Raw genomic sequence first — 19,685 nt, 5'->3', positions numbered from 1 at the left:
GGCCCCGGGGGCCCCTGCTGTTTACCTGGCCACCTCCCCCTGGCTCTGATGCAACCCGCAGGCTCTGGTTACATGAGGGCGGCAGCTGCAGCAGGGCCGCTGCGCTAGGAGGGGGTGGGGGTGGGGAAACGGGACTGGACAAGGACCAGGATGACACTGACGTTACCTGGCCCACACGAAGCCACTCCCCCACGTCCACAGAGGTGGCCTGCTGTCCTGGACCCTCTTGATCCCATCTTTTTAATATCCCTGGAGGGCTATTCAGTGAAGTTTGTGTATCCAGCACATACTGGAGCAAGGAATGACGAGGTCTAAAAGGCAGGGCTCTTTGTTTATTGGGTTTTTGTTCCAATTTTTTTTTTTTTTTGTCAGAGACCTCAAATTACTCATATAATAATAACAACCCTGAGCTTGGTGTGAAGACCAAAGCCTTTAATCCCAGTATGAGGAAGGCAGAGGCAGGTGGATCTCTGAATTTCAGGACACTGGTCTAGAGAGTAAGTTCCAAGACAGCCAGGGCTACACAGAGAAACCTTGTCAATCAACAAAAAACAACCCTAAAAGGGATAACACTGAACTTCTTTTTTTTTTTTTTTTTTTCTTTTCTTTTTTTCGGAGCTGGGGACCGAACCCAGGGCCTTGCGCTTGCTAGGCAAGCGCTCTACCACTGGGCTAAATCCCCAACCCCCAACACTGAACTTCTGATCCTCCTGCCTCCACCTGCCATGCTGTGGCAGAACAGGGACCTGTCAGCTTGCCTGGCTGTCTGAGACAGGGTCTCATTCTGCCTGTCTGGTTGACTTCAACCTAGCAGCTGTGTTGGGATGCCAGGCTCGAACCACCACACCCAGCGGGGAAGAGCTGAAGGCTTGCCAAGGACCACCTCTCCTAGGGTTGGAAAGCCCTGTCCCTTTGCAGAGCCTGCTGTGTGATCTCTGGCTGGCATTTCACCTCCCTGCACCTCTGCGAGCGAAAAGGGCAGAGACAAAAGCCACAGGTTCTGGGGGAACCAATTCCAGTCCTTCACACTCTAAGAATTTCCATCCCATACTCCACCCACCCCAGCGCTGGGGTGTGTACGTCAGACTCTGTATCCTTCCTCATACCTTGGGGCCAGACCCAATGTGCCTTGGATCTCTTCAGGCCTTGCAGATCCCACAGAGGCCTGAAGAGGAACTGGCAGAACTATGTCTGGGGCACACACAGGTCTGTTTCTAGTTTGGGAGGGTTTCCAGGAGGTTAGGGGCAGAGAAAGCAGAAAATTTAAAAAAGGGCGAGGGGGGCTTGGGCTAGGGAGGGAAGCATGTGGAAGGCCAGACTGGCTGGAGAGGTGACTGGTGGGGGTTAAGCGTACATCCTGTTTTTGTTGAGTTCCATTCTCAGCACCCACAATGGGCAGCTTACAACTTCAACTCCAGCTCCAGGGGATCCAGCACCCTCTTCTGGCCTCTGTGGACACCTGCACGCCCACACACAACTAAAAATAAAGTCAATCTTTTTAATATTTAAAAAGCCTCATTTGTACTTTAGAGTTAACGGATTATTCAAAAGCTGGCAGCACTAGGCCTGGTGGTGCTGGCTTTGACCCCAGAAGTAAGGCGGCTGAGCAGAGGAAAATTCATGACCAGCCTACCTAGGCAAAACCTGTCTAAAAGGAAAACAATCCAAGGTTTATAAGATGCCTCTGTGGTACGGGTGCTATCTGCTAAGCCAATGACCCTGAGTTTGGTCCCACGGTGGAAGGACTCCCCAAGTTGTCCTCTGGTCACCTCCACACATGTGCCATGACACTAACGCACACCCTTGACACAGACCTGGAGGAGCCTACACTTCATCTAGGTCAGACCCCTTTCAGGTTACCCTAGTCAGTGGGTGTCAGGCCCCGTCTTGGATGCCCCATGGCACAGAAAGGTCACTACCTGGCTCCAGGTTACTGAGTTAGGTGGGGAAGGAGGCTGTAAGCCTTGGTCGGGGGCAGATGTAAGTCCCTGCTGAGTGACTCAGTCCCTGGGAGGCTCAGCTCCTTTTGAAGAACCGGAGCCTCTGGCTGGTTTGTGTGAGCAGGCAGCACTGTGCTCGAACCACTGCTCCGCTCTTGTGTGGAGAATACAAATGAAATGGAAATCAGCCATGGCCGGGGCGGCCTGCACAACAGGTGCTCAGGCTGGGGATAGACTGTTCTGAAACCTTTGAAAGGTGCCAGCTGCCAGCTGTGAAGGGCACCAGGGGCTGTGGCACACCAGGACTGCTCCCTAATGCTCAGAGTGCCCCGCTGCTTCAGTAGCTGGACCCAGGGGTACATCCACATTTAGCATTCATGTGTATGTATCTGTGGACGCATATTTGCGTGGGTGCTGGCTGCAAGCTTTGGCCACTACGCCTGGCGATTTTTTTTTCCCCCTTCAGAGCTGGGGACCGAACCCAGGGCCTTGTGCTTGCTAGGCAAGTGCTCTACCACTGTGCTAAATCCCCAACTCCCATGCCTGGCATTTTTGACATGGGTCTGGTGGTCAGACACTAGTTCGCGGACTTGTGAGGCAAGCATCTTGCTGGCTAAGCCATCTCCCCAGGTCCTAGCATGTGTAAGTGGCACAGGAGTTTCTGTCTGGCACAGCTGGGTATGGTGAACACCTGGACATGGACTCAGCTGAGGTCTTAGGCAGAGCCGGTTCTGTTCTCCACTCAACTGCTCCAATGACTCTGGCATCACTGTTTTGGTTGTTGGAGTTTGTGATGTGTGTGTTATTCTGGGGATACAAACCAGGCCAACACCCTGCCCCACCATGGTCTACACGATGGAAGCTAGTGGCCCAGCCAGTGTCTTAGGCTTTGCCCTGAATGGAAGTGGGTGATGTTTTTCCAGTGGCTCCTCTGTGTTCACCTCAACCTTAGAGAAGGGCAGCACCTAGCACCTAGCATGGCGGTGCAGGTCTTCAGCTATGTGACGTGATGTAGGTCATGCAAAGAAGATGACTTTTGGACAGTGTACAGGCACAAAGATTGTCACGTGAGTGGTACTGGAACAGTGACTCTAATTTATGACCAAGGGGGACAATTATGGCTGAAGCAGTGGGCAGCAGGCACCGGCCACCTTGCCAGGTCTTCAGTTCTTGCTGAGTCGTCAATATGGTGTTCAAGGAACCGATTCTGCCAGGTCTGCAAGACAGGAGGCTAGGGGCAGAAGGCCAGAATGAGACTCCAGTGCCTGCAGGCAGGAGCAGTACCTAGGGCTGGCTGCCTCACCACCAAGCCAGTTTCTGCTAAGTAAATTTATGTGACTGTGTTGGGGGTCTTGGGACGACACAGTCAGAGGATCTGACCACACAAAGGTCAGTAGTGACCTTGAGAGTAGTTTTGGAGGCCGGAGAGGTGCTCCTAGGGAGGTCAGGAAGTCTGTAGAGAGGAGTCTGGGATGGGGAGGCCCAGGATACCACTGGACGTATAGTGCAGGAGACAGACTCATGCAGGGTTGCCCCTGGGCATGTCTGGGCATGGGCTGGGCTAAGAGTACAGAGTGCACCCAAAGTTGAAAGGATCACAGTGCACACAGCTGGGAGCCCTTCTAGCTTAGGGTCTTCCCAGATGCCCCATGGGACTCCCAAGTGAAGAACTGCTCATCTCGTGTGTTGGGGGTGATAGCCAATGAGTGCTCAGAAACCTAGCAAGCTGAGACCCTCAGAAAATGCCCGCTGAGGTGCCCAGTAAGTGCCTGATACCCAGGGAGCTTAAGGAATGCTTACTGTGTAAGTGAGGTGCCTAATTAATGCCCAATGATCCTGTCACCCAGTCAACCTCTCTACTGTCCAGGAAGTGCACCCTGCTGCCTCTGGGCTCTGGGGCCTTAAGCCAGTCTCCACCCAGCCCCTGGGCCTCTGCCACAGAGGATGCTCTGCACCAGTGGGACCCATGGATGAGCACCTCTGCTTGAGTGGTGCAGAGGCCCTGCCCTCGCCCACCCCCACCCCCACCAAGCAACAGGCAATGCCAGAGGACGTACCCAACTATGTGCAGCCTGAGGCAGTACTAGGGCCTGGCTGGTTTACAGTCCTGGAAAGTGGCAGGATTTTGAATGTTTCTCTCACGTGTAAACAGCTGTCACAAAGTACACCCATGACTGAGCATGTGGGCTCAGCAGGTGGATGAGCCATGTTTATGTGAGGAAAAAGCTAAAGACCAGAAAAGTGAGGTTGTAGCCTCAAGGTCACACAACAGCTGAGAGGTTGGGTACTAAAAGCAGGCCTCACCCAAAGGGAAGAAGATGAGGCAACAGAGGCTTGAACAACAGCAATTCAGAGCGGGACCCTCAAAGCCAATCCCAAGAAACCATCGTAGAGAACAGCTAGGAAACCGAACAATTAGTCAGCAGGTCCCTGCTGGGACACAAAGAGATGGGTTAGTTCAGCAGAGTGGTGGCCTCTACACTGACCTGGGTGTGGAAGCTGGCAGCCCTAAGTCTTCCAGGGTCAGGGTCAAGCCACGGAAGGAGGAGGGGATGGTTTCTCCTGGCTAGAACAAAATATGCGAATGTGTGAGACTGATGCCACAGGCCAGGAGGCTGCTCAGCTGAGCTGGCTAGGGGTTGGAGTCACACCCTGGCCACCTAAGACCCATGGCCTGAGCTCTTGGGTCTGCTGTAAGGTTGGGGTCAAGGCTCACTGCAGAGGCCAGGCCAGGCTGTCTGGGCAGATTGGGTGTGACTGACTCAGCAGGGTGAGGAGGAGTCTGTAGCACTTTATGCTGCTGCTTTTCTCATTCCAGTGACAGACGGGTCAAAGGCTGGCTGAGGCTGGTGCAGGCCAGCTATGTGTTTATTAAGTTACCGCCAACACGAAAGAGGCGGAGGACAGCAGGTGCTTTCCAGTGCATCCGACCTCAGCTGAAAGTCTCTCAGCTGGAGAAACCACAGGGGTGCAGGATGGAGAGGCCCAGCTCCCACCAACCTCACCTCCCAACCAACTCCTCTTGCTCCTTCTAAGGGCCTAGAGTGCCAGTCTCAGGGCCCTTGCTCTGGTCATGATGCTGGGGATGCCAGGGGGCTTCTCTTCACCACACTCCCTCTGGTCTGTGTCTCTGTCACTGTCCCTGTGAGCCCAGCACCACTGCGTTCCTCACGCTAGCTGGGTTACAGGATATGGGTGCCACAGATGCCAAAGACCACCAGGACAGCTCACTGTTTAGGGTGGGGTAGGGCAGGTGGCCAGGGCTACCTGTGGCCCTGGGCGCTGGTGCTCATGTGGTCCCGGATACTGATGGCCTGTTTGAGCAGGCCTTCCACACTTCGGAAGTACACGCTGCTGTCCACCAAGCTCTTCACAGCACTGAAACAGAAGGGAGTGAGCATCAGCCTCAAGGCTGCCAGCCATGTTCCCATCCTGGCAACAGCAGCAGCCTAGGATCCCTCAGTAAGGGGCTCAACCTTCCAACACTGTAACTACTACCTAAAAAGAGAACGCCCATTCTCTGAGACACCTCCACCCTGCTCAGGGAAAGACACCCAGGGAGGAAACTGCTGCTTACAAGGTAGCTGCTGGGGACACTGCTTTATGACTTACAGCGTACAGACCAGGCAAGGTTGTACTTGCATGCTTTCCCAGGATTCGGAGACAGAGGCAGGAGGATCTCTCTGAGTTTGAGGCCAGCCTGGTTTACAAAGTGAATTCCAGGACAGTCTGGGCTACACAGAGAGACCCTGTTTCAAATAAAGCAAAGCAAAACAAAACAAACAAAACAAACAAAACAAAACTGTGCAGCGAAGAAGATGGAGTCCTGTCTATTCTAAACACTCAGGCTTTTGGACATAGTTCAGTGGACACAGCACAGACTCAAGACCACACTCACGGGGCTGGGGACTTAGCTCAGTGGTAGAGCGCTTACCTAGGAAGGCGCAAGGCCCTGGGTTCGGTCCCCAGCTCCGAAAAAAAAAAAAAGAACCAAAAAAAAAAAAAAAAAAAAAAGACCACACTCACAAAGCCAAACAGGAGAGGGGCAGAGATATGATCACTGGGTAAAGGCCCTTGCCACCAAGACTGACAACCTGAGCTCGATGCCTGGGGCACACATAGTGGAAGGAGAGAATAGATTCCTGTGAGTTGTCCTGACATCCTTATGTGGTGTACCATGGCACTAGTGTACACTCTACACACACACACACACACTACATGTTGAATAAAATCTACATGTGAGTAAAAGTCATGTGCACAATGGTCTCAGCTCCTTGGGAGACCAAAGCAGAACTGCTTAAGCCTGGGTACTGAAGGTCAACCTGGGGTACACAAGACCCAGCTCAGACACAACAAGACAGGCAGAAGTGGTAGGCACGCTCAGCACCTGCTGCCTGGGCTCTGCACTGGAGGACACACCACTGGGCAGCAGGCAACCCGACTCTTGCTCAACTGTGGTCCAGCCTAAGGCTCTGTGCTCAGCTGGGAGTGAGCTGATTTTTTGTGTCTGCGTGGCTTATGTGAGTGAATGTGTTTGTGGGTAGGTGGTTCCGGAGTGTGCATTCCTGTGTGTGGAGGCCAGAGGCTGACGCTGGCATGTTCCTCAACTATTCTCCACCTCCCTCACTTTTCATATAAGCATTCTATCAACTGAGCCCTAGGCTATAATTTGAGGCAAGAGTCTCTCAATGAACTAGGAACTCACCAACAGACCTAGCTCTCCAGGGGAGCTGGTCTAGGCGTTCTGAATTACAGGTGCAAATCAACTGCCAACATGGGTGCTTCAGATGGAATTTGTGCACTGAGCACTTTATCTAGGGAGCCATCCGCCACCCACCCCAAGCCAGAGGCAAACAGTCAGGTCCCCAAACTCCCCAAGAACAACTACAAAGGACCCAGAGGTGTCACGACTGTACTGCAATGGGGGCTGGGGGCTGGGGACTGGGAATCCGTGTCACTCTGCCCCATGCCGTGACAGATGTGGAAGGTATCTCACCTGCAGGCATATTCCACGGTGTATATGGCGCCCTGGCTCTGCTCCTCCCACCGCTGCATATCAGCCTGCAGGGGTTGGGTGTTGTTAGGAGAGAAGGCTCTATGGAAGCCAGTGCTATGTGAAAAGTACCCCCATCCTCCCCTCAGCCCCACCTGAATCCCTCACTCCCACCAAGCCTTCCTGAATTCCATAGATATCTTGCTAAGGGCCTTCCTACTCCTTCTTAGACCACAGAGCCTTTTCCTTTGCAGTTCTTTCTCCTCTGGGGCTCTGTGTGACTGGAAGGCCTCAAGACGTTTGCAATGGCTATTCCTTCTGCCTGGAACACCCTTCCCTGGCCTCTTCCCTCACCTTGCTGGCCAATAACATAGACCATACTGTCTCTTTCAAAAGCCATCAAGGGCTGTCCCCACATTGTCCGCCCTGATTCAGCTGCTACAGTTACCAGGGTCTCCATTCTGACTTCAGCCTCTCTATAGCACCCCACGCCTGCTCAGGTGTGAGTGGACCTGGGGGAGATCTTCAGCAGGGCTGGTAGAACTCACCTTGTGCTGGGCCAGCTCTGGCAGTGAGCGTCGCACGTGTTCCTGTAGCCGGTACAGGGCCACTGATGGCTCATTGGCAAGGACATAGACACTCTCGGTGAACTTGTCTGTGACTGTGTTTAACATGGTGGAGGTGGGAATAAGGGACAAGTATTAGACCCATGTACTTATTTTATTTTGAATTATGAATGTGTATGTATATCTATGTGAGTGAATATGCAAGGGTGAGTGTCGGTTGAGGGCCAGAAGAGCTGTTGTTATAGGTAGTTGAGACCTGCTCAATGAGAATGGTAGGACTCAATCTCCAGTTATCTGTAAGATCACTAAGCACTCTTAAGTGAGACATCTCTCTAGCATCTTAAAAAAATAAATAAAAAAAAAAGGTTAGGGTCTCTAGCCCAGGCTAGACTTTAGTTTTCTGTAAGCAAGGATGACTTTGAACTCCCAATCCTCCTGCCTCCACCTCTTGAGTGCTGGGACTGCATACCTGGTGCTGAGCATGTAACCCAGAGTTTCATGCATGCCAGGAAAACACTCTGCCAGCTGAGCCCCACCCACATTAGACTCCTGATTGTTCAATCTTTGAGCCCAATCAGAGGAGAGGAGCTGCACCACTGTAACTGCTAACAGGCCCAGGGGCAGCTAGAGACAGTAAGGCCTAACTCAAAGGGGCATCAGCACACACAGGAACTTACAACCTTTCCTCCCCAAACCCACTTTCAGAGGACACTGGTGGACAGCACTAAAGCCACTGACACCCCTCCTCCACCTCCTTCATAACTGGAGCATACCGGAGACCAGTATGGAACATCATACTAGAATCTAGTAGCTCTGGATTCCCTGTAACTCATTGTGTAGACTAAGCTGTCCTTAACTCACAGCAATCCTCCTGCCTCTGCTCCCCAAGTGCTGGTAAGAGAAGCATGTACAACCATACCCAGCTGACCAGAAGATGACCACAGAACCCAAAGCTGCCTCAAGTCTACAACCTTATGTGGCGACTACTCTGAGACAGGAATGATGTGGAAGGCCAAGTCCCTTGCTGTTGCTGGAACAGCTGAGGTATATCTCATCACTAGCCCTGTCATAGAAGCAGGCCTGCTGAGGCTGCCCTTTGCAGAATCCATCCAAGTTCCTGTTAACCCTACCTGTTTCCTTTTCTCCAGAACTCATTTTCCTACCACAAGTCAACTGCACAAAAACCATCATCCCAGGGTAGACTTTAACCAAAAGTTTTCCCAGACAGGAATTCTCCATCCTTCCTGCCCCATCCATCAAGGATCCTGTTGCTTCTAACTGCAGTCCCCACCCCACACCCCCACACCCCCACCACCTTCCTGAACCAGACCATCTGACCAGCTACAGGTGGCAGATAGCACCGACTCCTCTTACCACCCAGGGCTCCCATCGGCCAAAGAAAATAACATACTTATCCGATCTTTATTTATTTTGCAGTGTCAGAGATCAAACTCAGAGCTTGGAATGCGCTGGGCAAAGTGCCTATGACTAAGCTAAAGCCCCAACTCTTCTCTCGAGACTGAATCTCAATGTACAGAACAAACTGGCCTTCAACCTGTTATCCCGCTTCTTGCTTCTTGAGGGGATTAGCGTATACTGCTAAGCCCACAATTCGTTTACGAATGCGTAAAACATATTACACTGAGCAGGAACTTGGATGGATTCTGCTTTTAATTTCAGCTCTCAGAAGGCAGAGGAGTTTGAGACCACTCGATCTACATAAAGAGTTCCAATACAGCCAGGGTTACATCCCGGGACCTTATCTCAGAAATAGAAAGCATTTTCGGCCCAGATCATTATTACATCACATCACCTCCCGCCGGGACACACGAGCCTCCCTTTTCCGCCGAACCCGGGCGGTTGGGGTTCTAAAGCGGTTCTCTTTGCCATGAACCTTCCCGCGTTGCCCTCTCTAGGCCCCTCTAGCCCCTCCGGGGTCCCGCAACACCTTTCTTTCCTTTCAGTTGCATCTCAGGTTCTTCCATAGCGAAGGTAGCCAGTAGAGCCAAGAAACCGGAACCGGAAGTCGGAAGGCTGGTACGTCTAACAAAACGTTCCGGGTTGGGTTCTGGGGTCCGGGGGGCTGGCTCTTCTTACGAGGCAACTTCTATTCAAGCACGAGATAGAGGGGAAGGAGGCAGTCCTAAGCGAGCGTGTGAGGAAGATAGAGATTTCTTGATGCTCCAGGATACCTAATCAAGGATTCCCTGCTACACATACAGATAATTGTCAGGGACCAGGGCAGGGAAATTGTTAAGGACGAGGTGACAATAATACTCGGTCTCTTTAAATTTGACAAGTCTCGCCCACGCGTCTCCGCCTCCATCTCAGAATGCTCCGCCCTCCCATCATACGTGGATCCGATTGGGAAACACAGGTGGGGGCGGTGCATGGACGGGGGTGGGCGGGGGGAGCACACGCGCAGTGAAATCCTCAGAGGGTCTAAGGCTCCTTCAGCCCTTTACGAAGGATAGCGCGCATGCGCCTCTGTACTCAGCGTCCTCAGCGGAAGCCACGCTCCTCCCTCTATTCTTAAAGGGCTAGAAGCCGATTCGGGTTTTTATTTTTTATTTTTTGGTACTTTTGCAGGACAGGGGTGCGCAGGCGCAGTGGAGGAGTTCTCCTGTAGGAATAGTCCTGGCGTATTAAGTTGCTGCTCTATGTCCCAGCAGAAGAAGCTAGAGGACTGGGCGTCCGGTCACCAACTTGCTCCTCACGAGATCTACTGGACTAGAAAAGTTTGTGAACAGAGCTTCCCGAGTTTTGGGAGAGCCAGGCTGGCAGCGTAGGGGAACCGAGGAAGCTGGAGGGAGGTGAGTGGATCTTCCAAGTCGCATCTTTTGTTGAGTCTTAAGTCATTTGCGGGGACGCAGACCCAAATAACGACAGCGGGACTTGATATGTTTGGCATTAGTATCTTTCTATGATGTTTTCTGATATGACCTCTCTGAGGCCTCACATCTTCACCTTATTAAGGAGGAAACTGAGGCTCAGGTTAGTTATAGACCAGGTTTTCATAGCTTGTAAGTGAGAGGATTGGAAACCAGACCGCTGCCAGAACCCTGATTTTATTGCCTTGGATTTTTGTGTTAATTTACTAACAATGGTAATTATATAAAGCCGCGGTTTTCCCAGCCTCATCATGCAAGGTTGAATATGCAGACCATGCTCTGTGTGTGTGTGTGTGTGTGTGTGTGAGAGAGAGAGAGAGAGAGAGAGAGAGAGAGAGAGACAGACAGACAGACAGACAGACAGACAGACATAGGTTCTAACATAGCCATGGCTGTCCTGGAATTCACTATTTAGACTAGACTAGTTTTGAACTCAAAGGGATCTGCCTGCCTCTGCCTCCCAAGTACTGGGACTAAAGGTCCCATCTAACCAAGCTCCAGCCCCTGATAAGAACTCATTTATTCATTTATTTTGTGGGCAGGATGTGCTATAGCGTTTTTGTGGAGGTCAAAGGACAACTTACTAGAGTCAGTTCTTTCACTCTACCATGTGGGTTCCTGGAATAAAACTCCAGTCATCTGGCTTGGTGACAAGTGCCTTTTCCAACTAAGTCATCTTGCTAATTACTGTCATTTCTTCACTCTAGCTTCCTCGATATGGAGTCCACTCAGGTTGCAGAGAACCTTATCCCAAACCAGCAGTCCCCTGCTCCTGACCTAGAGGATCCTGAGGACCGCAGAGATGAATCCCCGGATAGCTCAGACACTGTCGTCCTCAGTCTGTTCCCCTGCACCCCAGATGCTGGGAATCCTGAGGCAGATGCCAGTGCATCCTCACTACAGGGTGAGAACACTCTGGGCGAGGGAGACTGACAGGTCCCAGACCACATTTCTGCCTCGTGACTCTTTCCCTCCACCCTCCTAGGTTATTTTTATTGTTGTGGGTGTTAAGGTGATAGATGTGTATGTTCCTGAGGGTGTGTGCATGTGTTCACACCACTGCATGTGCATATATGTGTGCATGCATGGAGACCAGACATTGACATATTTAATGGCTCCTCTGTCATTTATATTTTCTGTATGTGTATGTGTGTATATACATACATACATACATATATATGGTACACATATCTATAAGTATGTATAAAGTATATATAAAGTACATATAATATGTATATTTTTTAAAGATTTTCCAGGTATGGTTGGTACACACCTTTCATCTCAATACTCAGGGGACAAAGGCAGGCAGCTATCTGGGAATTCAGGGCCAGCCTGGTTTGTACAGGGAGTTCCCACCAAGGCCTCTTAGAGAGACCCTGTCTTCAAATGTGTGGTAGGGGTGGGCAGAGAGACGACTTGAGTTGTTTAGAGAACTCGTTCTTTCAGAGGACATGGGTTCAATTCCCAACACCCACAGAGTGGCTTATAACCATCCTAACTCCAGTTTCAATCCACAACCCGTCAGAGATCCAGTGACTCCCTCTGGCCTCTGAGGACACCGGATACACATGGTATACAAACGCACATGCAAGCAAAACACATATGGAAGAAAGAAAGTCAATCTAAACAAAAAAATTGTAAAGGGCTTTTAAACGTTTTATGTGTTCGAGTCTTTTGCCTGCATGCACGCACACTATGGATGTACAGTGCCTGAGTGAACCAGACCAGGGCGGCGTCTGAATCCCTGGCAATGGGGTTGGACATTTCACAGTTCAAATCTGAGGCTCTCTTAACCTCTGAGAGCCATCCCGGCAGCCCCTGATTTCTTACATTGCATTGCATTACTTATTTAATGTGTGTATTATGTGTATGAACATGCCAGCACACATGGAGAGGGCAGAAGACAACTTTCAGGACCCGCCTTGTGGGTCCAAGCTAGGACTACATCAAGGCAACAGCCGGAGCCTTTACCAGCTGAGCTGTTCCTGCTTCCACCTTATGTCCAAGGCATGGTCTTTATCTGGACCTGAATCTGCCTCAGCCTGACCTGGTCAGTGGGCTCTGGGCTCTGCCTGTCTCTGCCTTCCAGTGCTGAGCTTACACGGGCAAGCAGCCGTGGCGGATCTCTGTGAGTTTGAGGCCAACCTGGTCTACAGAGTGAGTTCTAGGCCAGCCAGAATTATGCAGTGAATGTCTCAAAACAATTTTTTGTGTATACTATGTGTATGTGTGAATAGACATTTTTGAATATGTATGCATAGACATAGACACACACACACACACACACACACACACACACACACACACACACACACACACGTGTGGTGGGCCCCCATTTGTTGTAGTAAATCTCCAACCCCAATTACCCTGTGCAAAAGCACACAACTCAGTTACAATATTTATAAGCTGTACGCCTAGATTGGGCAGATTTACCATATCTCTCTCTCTCTTGCTCTCCCCCCCCCCGCTCATTTCTCTTCTCTCTCTCTCTCTCTCTCTCTCTCTCACACACACACACACACACACTTTTTTTAGATAAGGTCTCTCTATTTGGAGTTCTGGCTGTCCTGAAGCTTGCTATGTAGACCAGGCTAGCCTGAAATGCAGAGTGGTCCACCTGCCCAAGTGCTGGGATCAAAGGCATGGGCCACCACACCTGGCCGTTTACCGTTTGTTCACTGTGGCAAATACAAACAGCTTTTACTATTTGGACATGATTGCGGTGCAGCCAAGCGAACGAGGGCACCCTTGCCATGTGCATGTGGAGTTCCAGAATGTCTCCATTACTGCAGTAGGGAACTCCAGTCCCCGGTATAACCGTCCAGGCTTTCTAGCACCCTCAACCGGCTTTCTCTCTTTCTGTCTTTTTTTGGGTCAGGGTCTCACTGTGTAGCCCAGGATAGCCCCAAATTTATGATTCCTCTTGTGCCTCTACTTCCTAAGGATTGGGCTATCACTTGTGTCCCTCAACCCTATTTGTTCTCTAGCCTTGTTACTTCTCTCCTGGAACTTGCTTTGTAGACCAGGCTGCCTCTGCCTTCTGAGTGTCGGGATTAAAGGCCCGCACCACCACTACCCAGCCTCATTTTTACTTACTTATATTGTTTAAAAAGATTCATTTTTATCTTTAAAAAAAAGTTATGTATTGTGTTTTGCCTGCATGTGGGCAACGCTTGCATGCCCAGTACCCACAAAGGCCAGAAGAGGGCATTAGATCCCTGGAACTGCAGTTACCCTAGATTGTGAGGCAACCTGTGGGTACCATGATCCAGGTTCACTGGAAGAACGGCAATGCCCTTAACCACTGAGGCATGTCTCCAGCAACTGTCTGTGGGTAGTGTAGGTGTCCACAGAGGCCAGAGGCATCAGGTACCCTGGGCTGGGGTTACAGGCAGTTGTGAGCCACCCAACACAGGTGCTGAGAACCAAATGCAGATCCTTTGGAAGAGCAGCAAGCACTTGACCAGTGGATGATCTCCAGCTCCCTTTTCTCGGTTTGTTTTGGTTTGTGCTGGAATTCAATCAGTGCCTCACATGTGTTAGGCAAGTGCTGGGTCACCACACTGTACCTACAGCCCCTTCCACCCCCACCTCTTCCTCCTGTTTGTTTCTTTGCCATACTGCGTTGGGAATGTGGCCTGTGTCACCAGGCCCCTTCATCTTCCCCTTCATTTAAGATTATTTAATTTAATGTTAATAACTGTGTGTGAATGTGGGTGTGCACGTGGGGATCAGAGGGGTGGTCTTCTTACGCTCAGAGCCTGCAGCATCTGTCTGGACACCCTTGGCACAAGCCCAGACACCAGGGGAACAAGCCCTTCCTCTCCTTGCAGGAAGTTTCTTGAAGCACTCCACAACCCTCACAAACCGGCAACGTGGGAATGAGGTCTCAGCTCTGCCAGCCACCCTGGACTGTAAGTAGAACTCAAGTGATGGTGGGGGCTAGACGATTCCTTATAAGCCTGGCATGGTGCTCCATGGTCCTGCACTTGAGGCAGGAGGTCAGAAGTTCAAGGTCATCCCTAGCTACTTACTGAATTGGAGGTTAGCCTAGATTATATGAGACCCTATTACAAAAAAAAAGAAAAAAGAATGAAAGACCACAAGGGATTGGGGAATGTAGCTCAGTGGATAGAGTGCTTGTAGCTCAGTTGTTAGTGCTTGTAGCTCAGTTGTCACAGTGCTCGTGGCTCAGTAGGTAGACTGCTTGTGGCTTTGCTGATAGGATGCTTGTAGCCCAGTTGTTAGAATGTTCACCTAGCAGGCACAAAGTCCTGAGTTCTATCGCAGTCTCCTCATAAACTGAGAATAGTAGCACACACCTGTCATCCCAGCACCCACGAGGACCAGCAGTTGCAGACCAGCCTGGGCTACAGGAGATCCTACCTCAAAACAAACAAAAGCAAAAAGAGGGTGAATTTTGAGCAGGGTAAACTGAGGCCTGGAGAAGGATGGAGTGGGTGACCACTGCCTGTCTCTGCCCCGCAGCCCTGTCCATCCACCAGCTTGCAGCCCAGGGGGAGCTGAGTCAACTGAAGGATCACCTGCGAAAGGGTGCGTGGCCTGTGATGTGAGCACATGCCTGTCTGGTAGAGGAACTTGTGAGAGTGACGTGCGTGCGTGCATGGGTGCGTGTGTGTACTGTTCCCCTTCATGTGACCCCTGAACCTGGCCCAGCTTGCTCACGATAGCAATCTTGCCATCCCCGTCCCATATTCCTCCATTTGTCAGGTGACAACCTGGTCAACAAGCCGGATGAACGTGGCTTCACCCCCCTCATCTGGGCCTCAGCCTTTGGAGAAATTGAGACAGTACGCTTCCTGCTAGACTGGGTGCGTTCATCCGGGGACGCATGGACAGGCTGGGCTCTCAGCTTCTGAATGCTGCCTTGGAGATGTGCTGCCCTACTTGGGGACCCTTGGGTTTCAGGGATCCCATCACTATCCTTTCTCTCTTCCAGGGTGCTGACCCCCACATCCTGGCCAAGGAGCGGGAAAGCGCTCTGTCGCTTGCCAGTATGGGTGGTTACACGGACATCGTGAGGTTGCTGCTTGACCGTGATGTGGACATCAACATCTATGACTGGGTGAGCCACTGCCAACCTTGATGTGCCGTAGCCTCCTGGCTCCCATTCCTGCTCAAACATGGATGGGGTCCCTGAAAGGTGCCAAGCCTACCCTGGTTGGTTCTGGGAACACAAGACAACTGTCCTCACACCTGATAAAGAGTTCCCAGTGTTGAGCAAACAAGATACACATAAAGAGAAAGAGTAGAGCTATAATGGCCGGCCCCAGGCAGCACAGGAAAGTCAGGGAGGGCTTCCTGGAAGAATGAGCATCTCACAGACAGAGAACAGAAAGACAGCCCAAGTGGTAGGCAGGAAGTTGAATTGGCAGCCGGAGGGCAGGGAAAGGGCACTGAGACTTACCTTAATTTTTACATAATTTTATCCCACAGAATGGGGGGACACCACTGCTCTACGCTGTGCGTGGGAACCATGTGAAGTGTGTGGAGGCCTTACTCGGTGAGTAGAGCCCGTGAGTCCTGCAGGAATCACAGAGGAGGCAGGGTAGTGTGAGGGTGTCTATGTTGGAGCCTGTCAGCCATGAGCCTCCTGCCCTCCGTGCCCCAGAGATATAAACCCTGTCCTTTGGGTATGGGGGACCTGGAGTCTGGCCACTGGCCCCAGTCACATAGACAAAGGGCAGACCTGTAGTTGTACCGGGGAGGTGGGGTGGCGGGGATGGTGGGGGTGGAGTCCCTCCAACCTTCAGTCCCCAAGCCCTGCCCCGGACTCGGGACTCTGAGTGCCTGCTCCTCTTCCCAGCCCGAGGTGCTGACCTCACCACAGAGGCCGACTCTGGCTACACCCCAATGGACCTCGCCGTGGCCCTAGGATACCGCAAAGGTGGGCTTGTGTACTCTAGCGGGCTGAGGGCCTGCGGATGGGGAGGCTGCAGAGGGTACACAGGATGCTCCCAAGGCTGCCAGATCCTGACAATAAACATGGTCCTTAGCACCCAGGCAGGCTCAGGCACCTCACATGCTGCACTTAGACTGCAGCGGGGACACCAGGACAAGACAAGAGTGGAAGCTACCCTAGGGGAACAGACTCTCAGACAGAAATAGCCCCGGCCCTGGTGTGGGTATGGGTCTTAGTCATCCCCTCCACACCTACACATCTTTCCTCATGGTGGTAGGGTGGGTATCCCAGGCTTCTGTTTCTGTCACTATAACAGAATATCACAGACGTGTGATGTTTTTAATGTTTTACTTGGACTCATGGTTCTGGAGGCAGAGAGAGCTACGATTTGGAGGGTGAGTGGGAAGCAGCAAGTGGAAGGGAGACCAGCAAACCTTGCCTTATAGCAACCTATTCTCAAGGTTGCAAGCCCGGCCCAGCAAGAGCAGAGGCTCCTGGCTGAACAGCTTCCTGCTCACATCCTCCTTTTTACCTGAGTCTGAGCACCTTCTTCAGCCCCTGTGCCCAGCTCACACCTCCTCCCACCTCCTCCCACAGTGCAACAGGTGATGGAGAGCCACATCCTCAAACTGTTCCAGAGTACCCTGGGGCCTGCGGACCCCGAGTGAAGACAGCCTGATGGGAACCCAGGCACTCAGGGACAAACCAGTCAGCCCACGACTGGCTTGGAAGGCAGCTCCTGGACAGTGGTGGGAAGAGCCCTCCCCAACAGGAACCAATAAATCTGTGCAGAACTTGAAGGGCTTCTGGGTGCCTCCCAGGGGGGCTTCCTGGAGGAAGTAACCGCCGATACTTCTCACCCTGCCTTCTCACCCAGCACCCGCAGGTGGTAGATGACTACACGGCCAAAAAAGTCGGTGGTGTCCTCGAAAGTCAACTTCAGCCGGTCCACCTCCATGGTGGGGATGGAGAAGGTGTGACCTCTTTTAGTCAAGGAAGTGGTGGTTTTGTCTCTGACCCATCAGTCCCCACCTTCCCAGTCCAGAGACCACCCAGTGGGCCAGTGACTGCAGACTCCCGATGCCTCTCACACCCAGCAAGAAAGCAACAGCACCTTCTTTTTCTTTTTTTTAAAAAAATACGGGGTCTTAGCCCAGATTTCCCTCCAACTGTGGAGTCAAGGACGACCTTGAACTCCTGATCTTCCTGCTCCCACCTCCAGGGCACCAAAGCAGTTCCTACTCAAGTGTAGGAGGCCAAAGCTTTTACTTTTTTGAGACAGGGTCTGGTCATGTGACCAGGCTGGCCAGGCATTCTAAATCCTTCTGCCCCAGCCTTCCCAGTGCCTGTACCACCACACCCAAAGACCCAAAGCTTGTAGAAAACCAGGTCCCTCCCACCACAGGACAAGCAGGATATTTGAAGGGCATTGGTATCCTCAGGGTAGAAATCTACAATCTTGCTGAGGGCTTCCCCATCACGTGAACCTGCAGTGGAGAAAGGGGACTAAGAATCCAGAGAGCCCCAGTGACACCCCACCTCTCACAGCCTTCTGGTACCTTCCAAGCGGCTGTGTCGACTAGAGAAGCCACCCTGGAACTGCACCTGCAGCTGTGTGATCTGAACACGCTGGGGAAACTCGAGTGACACCCACTGGCAGGGGCCCTAGAAGCAGACGAATAAAACAGAGGCACTTGGTAACTACAAGATTAGGGTCCTATGGTGTTCCGCTCATCTTTCAAGAGTTACTGCTACAGCCAGCACAGAAAGGATATGAGCACGCTGTGCTTTCTAGGTCTCCCCAAAGTTCTCAAGGCGCCCTGCAGTCCTGCATCGGCTTCACACTTGGGATGGAGGGGTGTAGAAACGCCTCACCTGGTCAGAGTTCCAGCACGTCTCTTCATCCTGGTCAAAAAGATGTTTCTTTCCAAATTGCCGGCTGTTGCGATTAAGCACAGAACTGACCCTGCAGGACAGAAGCAGGGGTAGGAGCCTCAATGCTACCGACTTTCACAGGAGCATTCTTGCTGTGAGCCACCCACCCACCAGGCCGGCCAGTCCCACCCCCAAGAACTCCGCCATCAACAGCCAGGAACATGATCACCTAACGGCACCCCCAGCCAGGAACACAAACACCAGACCGCGCTTCCAGCCAGGGGATAGGAGCACTAGGCAGCAAGCACCCCAGCTAGGGGACACGACCACCAGACTCCAGCCTGGGGACGTGACCAAGTGCCCTAAACCAGGCTCCACCTGGCTCCGCCCCAGCCTGCTGCAGGCTCCTCCTCCTGACCCCAGCTAGCTGCCATCTGGGTCTCGCCTCCACAACTCAGATCCCAGTTCCTCTGCCCCCCATCCCAGATCTACACTTCCTGACTCTCACCTGCTCACGGTCTCGGGACAAACCAAAGACTGGGTCATCTGGGTTCGACGTTGCCTCTCCCAGCGCGGAGCGCGAGTTCGAAGCCCGGAGCTGCCACTCCCAACTTGACCCAGCCACCAGCCTCCCGGTCACCTCTAAGTGACAAGGCGGGCGATCTGGGAACCGGAGGGAGCAAAAGCAACTTCCTAAACCAGTCGAGTCTCAGCTCCTCAGCAGACCTGCGAACCCGGAACCGCGTGCAGGCAGCGCACGCGCAGTGCAGTACAGATAATGCCTGTTCGCCGGGGCGGGGTTTATGGCACCGCCCGTTCACCTCTTAAAGGGCTCGCACCCGATGGTTTCTGGCTGGAGCTTGAGGGAAAATGCCGACCCACACACCTCACGGTTACAAAATGTTCTCACGGGGTTGGGGATTTAGCTCAGTGGTAGAGCGCTTGCCTAGCAAACGCAAGGCCCTGGGTTCGGTCCCCAGCTCCGGGAAAAAAAAAAAAAAAAAACACACAAAATGTTCTCACGGCCCTCCTGTGATCATGTCTACCTGCAGAAGGCCGCTCGCCGTGGATGCAGCTTGGGAGCCCTGCATCCCATTGCCCTCTTAAGCCAGAATAAAGGTTGAAGGGGCCGTGCTACTGGGAGCATCAGTCACCCCCAGCCCGTGCATCCTGCTTGGACCCCCAAATCCAGCTTCTCTCTCACAGGGCTTAATGGACACCTGTCGTCCCTTGGGAGATTGCACGATTCATGCTAACATGAACAATTTAGCAGATCTGCCTAATATGTTTTTTGAGACAGGGTCTCATATAGACTTGCCTGCCCAGAACTTGCAGCGCAGGTAATGACAGCCTAGACTCCCAGAGCTCCTCCTGCCTCTGCCTCTGCCTCCCGAGCCCTGGGATTAAAGGCAGGTACCTTCATGCCCCGTGTTGGGATTAAAATTTATTTTTTAACTTAAAACCAACTTATTTAGTGTGCAATGAGCGTTTTGTCTG

At 52.1% G+C, this 19,685-nt stretch overlaps 3 protein-coding genes across 5 annotated transcripts; 1 reads left to right on the top strand and 2 right to left on the bottom strand.

Moving 5' to 3' along the window:
* Positions 1-3,015: 3,015 nt before the first annotated feature.
* Positions 3,016-9,623, bottom strand: Borcs8 (BLOC-1 related complex subunit 8). Of its 2 annotated transcripts, none has more exons than XM_032918745.1 (6): positions 9,448-9,623; positions 7,482-7,594; positions 6,937-7,001; positions 5,208-5,318; positions 4,427-4,506; positions 3,016-3,171 (listed from the first exon to the last, which is right to left on the bottom strand). In XM_032918745.1, exons 1-5 carry the CDS (start codon positions 9,482-9,484, stop codon positions 4,470-4,472), a joined length of 363 nt encoding a protein of 120 aa, XP_032774636.1. In that variant the 5' UTR covers positions 9,485-9,623; the 3' UTR covers positions 3,016-3,171; positions 4,427-4,469. The 2 variants fall into 2 exon arrangements, with proteins under 2 accessions (XP_032774636.1, XP_032774637.1); XM_032918746.1 differs by having other exon boundaries at positions 3,016-3,156.
* Positions 9,624-11,101: 1,478 nt separating this feature from the next.
* On the top strand, positions 11,102-17,113 carry Rfxank (regulatory factor X associated ankyrin containing protein). The gene is made up of 8 exons (XM_032918742.1): positions 11,102-11,294; positions 14,224-14,304; positions 14,879-14,944; positions 15,122-15,222; positions 15,351-15,476; positions 15,848-15,914; positions 16,218-16,298; positions 16,911-17,113. Exons 1-8 carry the CDS (start codon positions 11,108-11,110, stop codon positions 16,979-16,981), a joined length of 780 nt encoding a protein of 259 aa, XP_032774633.1. The 5' UTR covers positions 11,102-11,107; the 3' UTR covers positions 16,982-17,113.
* Positions 16,851-18,962, bottom strand: Nr2c2ap (nuclear receptor 2C2 associated protein). Of its 2 annotated transcripts, XM_032918744.1 has the most exons (5): positions 18,697-18,960; positions 18,189-18,279; positions 17,873-17,978; positions 17,733-17,800; positions 16,851-17,289 (listed from the first exon to the last, which is right to left on the bottom strand). In XM_032918744.1, the coding sequence occupies exons 1-5, from the start codon at positions 18,732-18,734 to the stop codon at positions 17,170-17,172; spliced, it is 423 nt and encodes a 140-aa protein (XP_032774635.1). In that variant the 5' UTR covers positions 18,735-18,960; the 3' UTR covers positions 16,851-17,169. The 2 variants fall into 2 exon arrangements, with proteins under 2 accessions (XP_032774635.1, XP_032774634.1); XM_032918743.1 differs by lacking the exon at positions 16,851-17,289 and having other exon boundaries at positions 17,534-17,800; positions 18,697-18,962.
* Between the last annotated feature and the right edge of the window lie 723 nt (positions 18,963-19,685).

This window comes from Rattus rattus, chromosome 13 (genome assembly GCF_011064425.1).
Source record: "Rattus rattus isolate New Zealand chromosome 13, Rrattus_CSIRO_v1, whole genome shotgun sequence".
Lineage (NCBI taxonomy): Eukaryota > Metazoa > Chordata > Mammalia > Rodentia > Muridae > Rattus > Rattus rattus.
This window is presented reverse-complemented; position numbering and strand designations above follow the sequence as displayed.

What these genes read in the sequence shown, in the direction of transcription:
- Rfxank (XM_032918742.1), top strand. Translation starts at nt 11,108, where the DNA reads ATGGAGTCCACTCAGGTTGCAGAGAACCTTATCCCAAACCAGCAGTCC. An exon ending in TCTGCCAGCCACCCTGGACT is followed by an intron (nt 14,305 to 14,878) that starts GTAAGTAGAACT and finishes TCTGCCCCGCAG; the next exon opens with CCCTGTCCATCCACCAGCTT. An exon ending in GGCCCTAGGATACCGCAAAG is followed by an intron (nt 16,299 to 16,910) that starts GTGGGCTTGTGT and finishes CTCCTCCCACAG; the next exon opens with TGCAACAGGTGATGGAGAGC.
- Borcs8 (XM_032918745.1), bottom strand. Translation starts at nt 9,484, where the DNA reads ATGGAAGAACCTGAGATGCAACTGAAAGGAAAGAAAG. An exon ending in GCAACTGAAAGGAAAGAAAG is followed by an intron (nt 7,595 to 9,447) that starts GTGTTGCGGGAC and finishes TGTTAAACACAG; the next exon opens with TCACAGACAAGTTCACCGAG. An exon ending in CAGAGCTGGCCCAGCACAAG is followed by an intron (nt 7,002 to 7,481) that starts GTGAGTTCTACC and finishes CAACCCCTGCAG; the next exon opens with GCTGATATGCAGCGGTGGGA.
- Nr2c2ap (XM_032918743.1), bottom strand. Translation starts at nt 18,734, where the DNA reads ATGACCCAGTCTTTGGTTTGTCCCGAGACCGTGAGCAG. An exon ending in CGTGCTGGAACTCTGACCAG is followed by an intron (nt 17,979 to 18,188) that starts GTGAGGCGTTTC and finishes GTCTGCTTCTAG; the next exon opens with GGCCCCTGCCAGTGGGTGTC. An exon ending in TCGACACAGCCGCTTGGAAG is followed by an intron (nt 17,801 to 17,872) that starts GTACCAGAAGGC and finishes TCTCCACTGCAG; the next exon opens with GTTCACGTGATGGGGAAGCC.